The sequence below is a fragment of the Mixophyes fleayi genome, chromosome 3, assembly GCF_038048845.1.
Source record: "Mixophyes fleayi isolate aMixFle1 chromosome 3, aMixFle1.hap1, whole genome shotgun sequence".
Taxonomy (NCBI): Eukaryota; Metazoa; Chordata; class Amphibia; order Anura; family Limnodynastidae; genus Mixophyes; species Mixophyes fleayi.
Genome location: NC_134404.1, coordinates 339,715,199 through 339,726,726, shown reverse-complemented (window position 1 = coordinate 339,726,726; position 11,528 = coordinate 339,715,199). Strand labels below are relative to the sequence as shown.

The window sequence follows — 11,528 nt, the reverse complement described above, 5'->3', positions numbered from 1 at the left end:
TAGCAAGATAAAAAGAATTTGAAGAAGATGTAGCCAGCGCTTCTATAGGTAATGAGACAGGTTGGATCTCCAGGGTTGGGGATTGGAGCACTGGAGACAGGTATCTCTATCATCATATTAAGATACCTACACTGAGTGATAACATCTCAGTATAGTATTAGAATGTGGCTGGGAACTAACCAACAACTTTATGGTCACAGAGCAGGATTAACAGCTCTTTAATCGGTGATTAATAAAATTGGTCCACATTGATTCTTACATTGAGGTCACATTATAACGTACTAAGATAAATATATAAAATATTAAAATATATAATATATAAAATATTATAAGAGACTACTCCCAATGTAGGGTTTTTAATTCATGACTTTACAAGTTTTAATAAATTCTCTGAAACACTATTTTTATGTTAGTCTATATATATTTAATAAAGAATAATAAAGTTGTGGTTTTAAATGATTCTATATGAAATACATTTTAGTTTAGTCTCTGTGCTCCACAATAAAACAGTTGTCTTCTTTTTTTCCCTTGTGACTTGATATTGATTAGAGAGGTAGCACCTATCTTATGATTGTATATTATGCTTAAAATAATCTGACAGGACATTATCAATGTTATAGATCTGGGAGTTAATCTAAACTATTATACCCACAGATGTTGGTCTAGTGCGGCAGTACTTGTTGTGTGCTTTTTTTTTAACCGGAAGTTGCGTGCAAGTTGTGTCTGAGGATGAATCAGGCCAAATAGGTGCGACAAGGAGACAAAAGGACGCCAAATCAGCCGCCTTGGCATTTGCCAATACTGGGAGCGTGGGTGAAGGAGAGACCTCAGAGGAGAGCGCGGCAGGGGAAGCCGAGTCGTTGGGGAGATCCAGGGTTTAGTAAGGGCTAGGAGACTGAAAGAGTGAGACAGGAAAAAGTTGTGGATAATTGTGAGATTGATGCATACAGACAGGGCAGGGCAGATAAATTTTAGTCCGGGGGCAAGACTCTTCTCATCAGTCTATTAGGAACATTTCAAAGGAAAAAAATGCAGGTGGCCCCGCCCAAGGGAGCCCACTATGGGACCAGCCAGGGGTGTACATGCCCCCCTGCCCCCCAGACCATCCTACCCCTGCATACAGATCTAGTGTTCCAGAGTGCACGGGAGACAGGGAGGTATGAGAATGAGGTTGTAGTAGTTGGAGATACAGGATATTTGTGATGAAGTGTGAGCAGATGATGGGGATGGGGCAGGGTCCAGGGTTGGGGACTAATTTCACCAGCATCCAGGAAATGGAGGAGGGTGAGAGCAATGGTTAAGTGGGAAAAGGAGTAAAGTCAGTTTGAGAAGTTAAGGCGGTGATGCGGGTACATGGAGCAAAGCATTGTAAGCTAAAGACCGGGGAAAGTAGAGAAGGGATGGATCGGGATGAGTTTTTAAGGACAGGGGAAGGGGAAGAGAGTAGCTAGAGGGTAGAAAAAGTATTCAATAGGGGACCACGTAGTGGAAGGAAGGCAGTGGGGTGGGGGAGGGTGCAACCGGGGCAATCGTCCCCCTAGCAGGTTCTGGCTGCCTGCAGCTGTGCACTATATGCATACCCCCATCAGGGTATGACCAATATGACCAAACCAGAATTGTTTGGTCATATTGACCAAACAATTCTGTAATTGGATGATAGAAAACTATTTTTTTTATCATACTTTCAGGTGTGTGTATATATATATATATATATATATATATTTATATATATATTATATACATATGTATGTGTCTATTAACCTGAATACATGTAGTTTCATATTTGGAGTGTATATTGCGTGTCTCCTTAGTTCGTAGTACTATATATATTAGGCTTTGATGTGATGTTTGTGGCAATCGCTGTTTGTTGAATTACTATGAAATGGTGAGCGGAGCAGACTTCCCGGTTCCTCTGGAATGAGGGGAACGAGCCCTTCAGCGTTTGAGCCTATTGCTGTACATTGTTGTAACATACAGTGACAGCCGTTCCTGGGGGACCCATCACGTCAGATAAGATTTTACAAGTGTGGCATTGAAATGTTTGTGCTGGTTATTACTTTTATTGTACGTTAGGCCTGGCTTCAGCACTCAAAGGTGAAGATGATAACACGATTTATGGTTGCTGGGTTATCAGTCGCAGGCTATACTATAAAAGCAGCCAAGGATCTACAACAATGCTTCTCCATTATAGCAACGTACAAAGCTAGTGACATCGGACAAAGTGACACAGAGAAACCTCGCAGAAGAACCCAGTCATGGGGGTCCAGTTTGGGGCATCCTTGTGCCTCCTGCTCGCCCTCTCATTGGTCCTTGTAGACGGTGAGTAACGGGAGATTGAGACCATGATCTATGAGTTCCATTATAACAAAGTTTTCACTTTCAGTTCATACATGTCTGTTATTGATTTCTATTTACGGCCATTCTTAGATTGATTATGAATCCATTCCATGTAGGTGCAGTTACATGTGACAGTGCTTTTGATAAGTTTAAGTTACACAGTGCTTTAAATAGTGAAACTTCGGATGGAGGGTTATCAAAATGTGGATTATTATGTGTTTTTAAAACCGCCATCACTCAAACACAAACTTCAGCGTTTAATATTCAGCGGTTGTGGAAAATCACATCCATTGTGTGGCAGGTGTAAAAGATGTTGGCATTTTAGGACCTGATTTAACCCTTTGCAATGTGTCCAATTTTGATTTACATATTGCTTTAAGATACGAGTTTTGTAAGGGTTTCACGCAAGCATTTTCATGCATTCCATAGACCAGGCGTAAGTTTCCGTGTTGATGATGATAATGACACATCTGTGCTCCGGATGCTTCTGTAGGATATATTTAAAGTTGGGGAGCGGAAAAACGTAGACATAATACACGTGATTGCGATTTAATTAGATATGGACACATCCCAGATACCCGGAGACTGGAGGGTTGGTGCAAATATACACAATGATGAAGACTATCAGCAGTGTTATCTAATACCCCTCCAATTGATAGTACTTAATTAACATTGCGGCTATAACAGATCAATTAATTCAATTAATTAGTGGCCGTCTACTCAAATTATATAATTGTTATTTCCATAGGGACTGCTGCAGGAAAGACGATTCCCATTTAAGCTTTAAAGGGATAAATAATGGATGCGGAAGTGTTTCATTTATTTATGTTTTTAATTGGTAAATAGAAATTTTGCTAATATTAATAACATGTTATTTTCTCTTTTGTATCTGACCGCATTACACTTTTTGTACACAACATAATATATTAAAACATGTTTCATTGCATTATTAGTTTGTGTACAAATAGGGGAATGCCACTAACGCATCAGTACCAATCTGTTGGAGTTGCTCAAATTGCAAGATTTGTCTGACTCTACATACGGAAGCAAATATGTCTTTGTATGCGTCTTTTCTTATGTACACCAAGGGGGCATGAATCTACCTGTGAATAAGTCTTCTTTAATTCTTATTTTAGTCCAGATTTAATGTGTAAGTTGTCTCTATCGTACATCATTTTAATAATATACAAGGCCATCAACAAAATTGCACCGACATACATCTCCTCACTTGTCTCAAAATATCTTCCAACTCGACACCTCAGTTCTGCACAAGATCTGCGTCTCTCTTCCACTCTCGTCACTTCCTCCCATTCCCAGTTACAGGACTTTTTTCGGGCTGCACCCACTTTATGGAATTACCTCCCTTGCACCACAAGACTTTCCTCTAGTCTTCAAACCTTCAAGAGTTCTCTGAAAACCCACCTCTTCAGACAAGCTTATAATATTCCTCTACCACCCTCTTAATCTCCCTAGGTTACCCTATTACCTCTCTTTACACAGGGGGTCAGAGAGTTGTTGTCTTGTGTGAACTGACCACCATTGCTGTGTTACTGGATCATATAGACCACTAAACACCTTTTACCTTTGCAATCTGGCTGAACCAATATTCAATATGATGTAGCACTTACTTTCATGTATCAGACTCCCATTGTCCCATAGATTGTAAGCAGGGCCCTCTTACCTCTCTGTCTGTATGTATTACCCAGTATTGTTTTATTACTGTGTCTGTTCCCAATTGTAAACCGCTACGGAATCTGCTGGTGCTATTTAAATGATGATGATAACGATGACACATCTAACAATCATCATCGTAACACATAACACTGCTGATGTGTTCTTTTAGATTGATAAACGTGACAAATTATAGGAGATCACAATATTGCAGAATTCTAGCAAAGTCTTTTAACAATTTGATTGCAGACACAAATAGTATTACATCTGATTTTAAATGTGATGTGTTCTCATCTGTTCATATATATATTTATTAACTCACTATTTGTGATGTAAAATGCACTAGTGAAATCAAGCAGGTTGTTATCATTGTAACTGCACCAAGTTTGCAGACTCTGATTTTGCTGTTGTCTTAAATGATTTTATAGCTGCATTGTGGTTTACATCTGGGACAGAACTAGAAGTACTTAGCTTTATATTTAAATAATTAACTCCTTTTCAGAAGAATAGATGTCTGGGTATTTGTAGAGTAGGTTTTAAATTATCACACAGGCTTCTGCTGACATATTCACCCATAGACAGCCTGTTTCATCCTTGCTATGACTCCTTAGTGCAGGATAAGATGTTCTGCTTGTACACAGCCCCATAGAGCTACACTACCTTGGGTAAATATTCCCATATCCAAATTTTTGAAAGGACGAATGCTCCATGAGGAAGCTACCAGGTCGGCACTATTTCTGAAGCTACATCTACTGACTCAGATCTGCAATACACCAATGACATATTTACCAATCCTATACATCTTATGCCGATGCACATTTGCTAAATATTTAGTATCTGATTATTGACTGAATAATGTAATGTGGGCCCATAGCACATTTCCCATGGGTCCCTTGCCCCTCTTCTTCTTCTGTACATGAGAACTGCTATGCGCCAGTCTGTGCCTAACCTCGCATGCTAAGAAGAGGCCTCTTTGGAGTGCAGAGTGGGGGGCCCTGGAGGCTATAGCGGCATCACTGAACCCCTAAACTAGTTTTGCTATGAGGCGCAGTGCTGCATTTTCCCTCCCTCCTGTATCCACAATTTTAGTGGTGTTTCCTGCTATAAAAATTGTTTGCTTATTAAAATTGGTTCATTACAGAAACAGTCATAAAAATTATTAACTCAAAGTTTTCATATTTTCTCTTCCTTTATCCTATCTCCGGCATCACTAACAATAAACATCACAGAACTGACTCAAGCGAGGTTTTTATGCTGCTACAAGGAAATAGCTGACAAAAAATATTATGTAGCTTCAGTCACCTTAATTAACCTTCTGTATGTCATACGGAGACGTCATAAAATACACAGCGCGCCACATATAGCGTTAATGCATTTTGCTTTAAACATATGCATAAAAATGTTGTCACAAAAATGCCTACTTATGTGTGTATGTTGTGTTTTTAAAATCTGTTACTTCAAAAAACAGCAGTAGTCCTGTACCAGACGTACAGGACTACCCAGCTATGCGACAGTGTTAATAGTATATGCAAATACACAATATAATGTAATGAAGCGTCGTATATATGAGAGAGAATAGTATCTCTATCAGTGTTATTAATAAATGTGAAAGCCACATCTGTCGTTCGCACTTTGTAAATCCAATGGGAATCTTTTCCCCCCCCGACCCGATCAATGCCATTATAAAGTAAGATTTTGTTAGGGCCCCCCCGCTGCCCGAGGCCGCTGGGCTGTAGCCCAGAAAGCCCATTACGTTAATCCGGCTCTGGTCAGGAGGCTTACTATCGTATGTGTACATGCTCTTCCTGTACTCAACTCAAGCTTTCCTGCCACGTTCTGCCTCTCCAGGTGTAAGGGGCTACGATACACACATATCTAGATACTGGCGCATTTGGTGAGCGTACTCATAACAAAAATATCTATATTTATGCCATGTCAAACTCTAAATGAGGCAGAGTATGGATATATTATAAGCCATAATGTAAGAAGAGCCGAGGTATTTTCCACATTGGATGAAGAGGCACGGGCCCAAGGCAGCAGGAAAATCATTCTAATACTCTACGCATTTCATAGTTTTCTTCTGATCTATGTTGCTAACTGTTCTGTGCTATCCACCCATTTGCAGAATTAAAACCATAAAGAATGGGGGGTCGGAGGGGGGCTGTAAAGATATTAAATGTACATTTACAGGGGCGCACCGAGGATTGTCGGGGTTTCTCCCCGCCGACCCAAAAAAACAAAAAAAAAAAACACGAGAGAAAGCTGCTGCGCATGCGCTCCGTTTCGCCAGCGCTGTCCTATACAGCAGCCGCTGCGCTGTCTAAGAAGCGTCTGCGGCGGTGCTGTATACGATACAGCACTGCCGCGGACGCTTTTTTGACAGCGCCGCGGCTGCTGTATAGGACAGTGGCCACTTAGTTAGCGCAGGGGGGGTTTCTAGAGACTCAGAAACCCCCCCCCCTGCGTGTGCCACTGATTTATTAGTGTAGTATTACCTCTCAGTGCCTGTGAATTTGGCATTTGAGGCCAAGCCTAGGTTACCAAAAGTCACCGCTTTGCTGGGGGTGGAGGATCTATACAGGCTGGGTAAAGGGTAGAAGGTCAACAAAGTTGGGCAGTTAATTTAAAACTTCCAGTATGGGGTATTTACAAAAATCAAATGTTCTTTTGTGCCATTTCCGGGGGCAGTCCCAAAGCCCGGGAAGTTGTGGCGCACCTCAAAATGCGGAGAAATAAGTACAATAGCGCAATAAAAAAAATTTTTTTGCGTATCTGTGCAACCTACAGAAAGTTTTCGAATTGTACAATCTTATTTTTTGCAAACAATTCTCTGAATCTGTCAAACTTCACAGTGTGCTAAAGTTTTTCCTCTGGCTTATAGCAGATTTCAGAAACAGCTGTTCACATGGCTTTGTGGGAACAGGACGCATTTGCCCCCAAGTTTACTGGAAACAAATGATTAGCTGGTAACCATAGCAACGGAGACGTCACACTCAGAGAGATGCTCCATGATCAGGAATGAACAGAGTTTTCATTCTGCTCTGTGACACATTGTAGCTAATGTCTTTATCAGCAGTGATAACCCCACTGTCAGAATGTATCAAAGGCTTCCCCTGGTGAAGGCTGCTGCATGGAGAAGGCTATTGTGGTGGTACTTGTACTACCACAACAATTGTCCATTTAGCAACATCTCAGAAAGTAAAAACAACATATATATATATATATATATATATATATATATATATATATATATATATATATATACACATATATATTACACATATAATACACATTTTTTATTTTAAAAAAATGATTTATTTATTCATTCATTTATTTATTTTTTGTTTAAACAGTGGAACCAGAGTGATGAGTGACCCGTCAGTTTAGTTATCTTTGCTGCTGTGCCTCCTGATTTGTACTCCCCATACAATTAGTTTTTGATATTTTTATTTTGACCAATGCACAATTTCATGTACATAATGATCTAGACAAAATGCGACTCAGCAAACCTTTGAGATAGATACCATCTTGCCACACAAAACCAGGCACCATCACAAAAAACACAAATAGGAATGTCACAGTGTCAGAGAAAAAACAAATATATCGCTAGGCTGGGTGGTAAATGACCCACATTGTCCGAGTAACTGAGACTTATATATAGCACAGGCTTCTTATTATGATTGTTGAACTGAATTCTATACACAAAATAAGTGTTTAAACATAGTTATATCTGTCCACTGTGCCCTCTGTCACTTGGCTGCAGCAGGTAGAGTTTGAGTGACAGTTTTTCAAACTTGCACTCTGTGGATTGTTTGGTTCATATATACAGGGATGGGGCCAGTAATGTAACAAAGACTGAAATGTCTGAAGAATTAGCTTTTTGACTTGTATGAGATCTCACCAGGACATGTCCTATAGACATGGGAGGAGCCTCAGCTGCCTGCAATAAAGGCAGAAATAATATTTTACTTTTTAACAAAGCTATATTATAAAGTCAGAGGAACACTGAACAGTGTGTTTTACCTTCATGGTTCATATTTGAGTATTTTAATTTTTGAGTTTATTCGTCATTAATGTAATTTCTCCCATTAAATGTGTTAATTGATGTAGACATATTTTGCTAATTACTAGGTTACTTATCCTAAACTTTGTTATTTTAGGAACCCCTGTGGTGAAAGCTAAAGATGGAGCAGAACTGAAGGAAACTCCGGTAAGAACACTAGATCTAAAGATCTAATGACTAGATCTAAAGTCAGGACAAAAAAGAGCATTACGCTGTCATGTATGATGTATGAATAATAACACAAAAACAACAACAACATAATAATAAAGTAAAAAAGTGTAAAAACATTCAGCTTAGCAGAGTTCTGTTTCCATAGTAATAATATAAGGTAACTGTGGAGCTAATAGATGATATTTTAAAGCTGCCAATGACTACATACGATGCTGAAAATTAGCCTATCATTTTAAGGAAGTACTCCAACCAAAACTAAAACTGTAATTCCGAGTGACGCTCAATAAGTTATTATAAACATGTAAGGCAAAAAAGGGAGTAAATGTTATACGGGACAAACCATGTTACAATGCAAGGGGTGCAAATTAGTTTACTATTTTGCACATAACTTAAATTCTGGCTGTGTTTTCATCAAGCACACAAATACTTGATAGCTTTATTTTTTAATGTACACTGAAATTTAAAGTTGAGCTAGGACATGTCCTACCCCAACTATAAATCTGTCCCCACATTTTAATTTACCTCCCCCTCCAATGCAACACGGTTTTGCCCAGGTGCAAAGTTACTCCTCTTTCATGCTTTGCTTTCCTTAAAGTCTCAGGCCCTTAAACTGTACCCACTGTTGATGTCTCTTTTGCTGAATCCCACATCGCAGGTTTGTTTTATCTACTAATTCACTAAATTACCCCAAAAACTAAATTTTTATTTTTGGGTGGAGAAATCCGTTAGAAATTCAACAACTAAACTATAAGTGATATGAGCATTAAAGGCCAGAATCATCAAGGTATTATGGACAATAAGTAATAATCGAGTCACTTCCTGACCATATTTGAGGATATATTTAGAGGACACTTTTATACAAAAAAATATACATAATATAAAATAAACGTTTTATTTTTTTAAGCATACACTAAATAATATGGAAAATATTTTGCTTAAATGGAAGCAGAGATGAATTTGCCACTACAGGTAGCAGAGGATCCTCTGCTGGGTTATTATAAAGCCTGTGCAGGTCACTATCAAATGATTATTACAAATAGTTTGGCTTTCTAATATCACACAGTCATTAAATAAATAAGTTCATATTTGTGTTTTGTGGCATAAAACTGGTTTGCTACATAAAATATATTATTTTCAAGTCTGTAATGGTCCCTGGAAATACTGATTGTCCCAGTAAAGCACTAAATGTAAAAATACCTTGCTTGATCATTATATATGTTTGTTTATTTTCAATGATCAGACTCCACCCACTTATTTCACATGACTTAATTTAACATGTTGTACATTCAAATGCACTCTTCCTCCTCCCTCTAATTTGCATATTTTGCCCACTGGTATTAGGTAAGATCCTGAATAATGTTTTTCCAATTTATTAAGCCTAAACCGAGAAGCGTTAGACCAGATCAAATGTGTATGATTTCTGTCATAGTCAATAAATCCTCATGTGTAAATCTAGATAGATACAAAATTCTGACACCATATTAAGAGGCAAACACAGGATTTGTAGGAGGGGTAAGTTTCCACACCATGGCGCCAGTGGGTGTGACCAGCATGCATGGGGCGTGGCTATAATATTAGACAGTGCTTGGCTGCTCTCCAACTCTTCCTATCCCCATAATATACATGGGCAATGCTGCGAGCGCTACTGTTAGGTGCACGCAGCTCTCCCTTTTCAAGCAGAGCCGTGTGCAGCAGGGGCAGGGTCCAACCACCTCAATTATACAGTGCCCCAGGCTTGGAGGGGGTTTCCAGGCACTAGGAAACCCCCCATTGGTTTGTCCATGATATTTAGAATTAATAATATGATTATTTTCATATTCAATCATCTATATATTATCATATGAAGGACAGACATTGGAAGCATTGCTGCTCCTTAATAACACTATTTTGCACTTTATAGTCCAATAACTTTCCTTAAAAAAAAAAAGTTGCACAAGGATTAGAAGTCATTGTGGTTGTTTGCATTTTAACATCTGTTTGTAATGCATTTTCTAGTACTGAAAGCTTTACAAATATTAAATGTATTTAAACTCTTGCGAATTAAGATAAGCAGCAGTTATATTTATAAGCTGTCATAGTTAAGTTGAATTTAATACACATATTGATTGATACCAGGTGGAAGTGGTGGGGAAGTGTCAGAGTACAAAGGCTGCAACGCTGTTATATAACAATCTTACTTCAGGTTCATTAAACTCCTATTATCTTTAACAGAGATTCCTGTTGCCGTGTAATATTGATAATAACAGGAGATCTGACATGGAACCAACATCAGGTGAGTTTATCTAATGTATCAGTACTGTCTCTTTTCACTAATTAGGGGGGAATTATTCACTTCCCCTTACCAGCCCCTTCATTAAACTTAAATATATGTTTTAATGCTGTTCTTGCTCAGACAAGCCAGGTGATGACTATTTGGCAGTGCTACTATCTGGCCACTAGGGGAGCTGTCCAATGTAACAGAGCAGAGAATTATAGGTGAAATATCATAATAACTCCCACCTAAATATTTTATCGGAAATTCATAGAGATGTGTTCATTGTTTAGACAATTTGGAACACATTTGGGGACATTTATGAATTCTATTTCACAGGTATCTGTGGAAAAGGAGGTGTCACTTCTAGCAACCAATCACATTCCAGCTGTTATTTTTATAGTACAGTTAAAAGATGAAAGCAAACATCTGATTGGTTCCCACAGGTTACTGCAAATTTACCTGGCCAGTTTTCATAAATGTCTCTCGAAATGTTTTACCGCATGCATATGTTTAGCAAAGACTGTAAAATGTGTTTCCTCTCCAAGATTAATCCTCCCCACCTGTTCCACAATGCATGTTATTGTCTGAGATTTATAAATTGAGCACAAAGTTTGTTTAGGAAGTGATACACACTTGGATTTACAAGTCTAAAGTCAGGAGTTCAAATTTAATGTCATATTTTTGCATGATATTATACTGGCAACGTAAAGATGTCAATCGTACCGTAGGAATCGGTATTCTGTTCTCTTTACGCTTTTCAGTCTTTATGCACCAAACTCAAATGAGAACTGGATGAAAAGCACCTGAAGCTGGTGACAGACATAGAGATTTAGTTGGCAAATTTCATAATTGTTTACATCATCCTGACAAATTAAAGTTGTCCCAGAAAACCAGTTGCACTCTATCATCCAGCTTTTTGTACAACACCTGGTCTGCTCGATTGTCTTACAGACGTGATCATTTGGCAATTAGGCCAATTGTGTGATCTCACGTTTAATCGTTAATGAATAAATAACTCCACTATTGTCAGAA

At 38.6% G+C, this 11,528-nt stretch overlaps 1 protein-coding gene across 1 annotated transcript in view; it reads left to right on the top strand.

Moving 5' to 3' along the window:
* The first annotated feature begins 2,255 nt into the window (after positions 1–2,255).
* The window catches only part of PLB1 (phospholipase B1), a 79,598-nt gene continuing 70,325 nt past the window's right edge, over positions 2,256–11,528 (top strand). The window contains exons 1-3 of the mRNA XM_075200415.1: positions 2,256–2,319; positions 8,169–8,218; positions 10,454–10,514. Coding sequence (XP_075056516.1) covers positions 2,256–2,319; positions 8,169–8,218; positions 10,454–10,514 — 175 coding nt within the window. The remainder of the gene's footprint in view (positions 2,320–8,168; positions 8,219–10,453; positions 10,515–11,528) is intronic.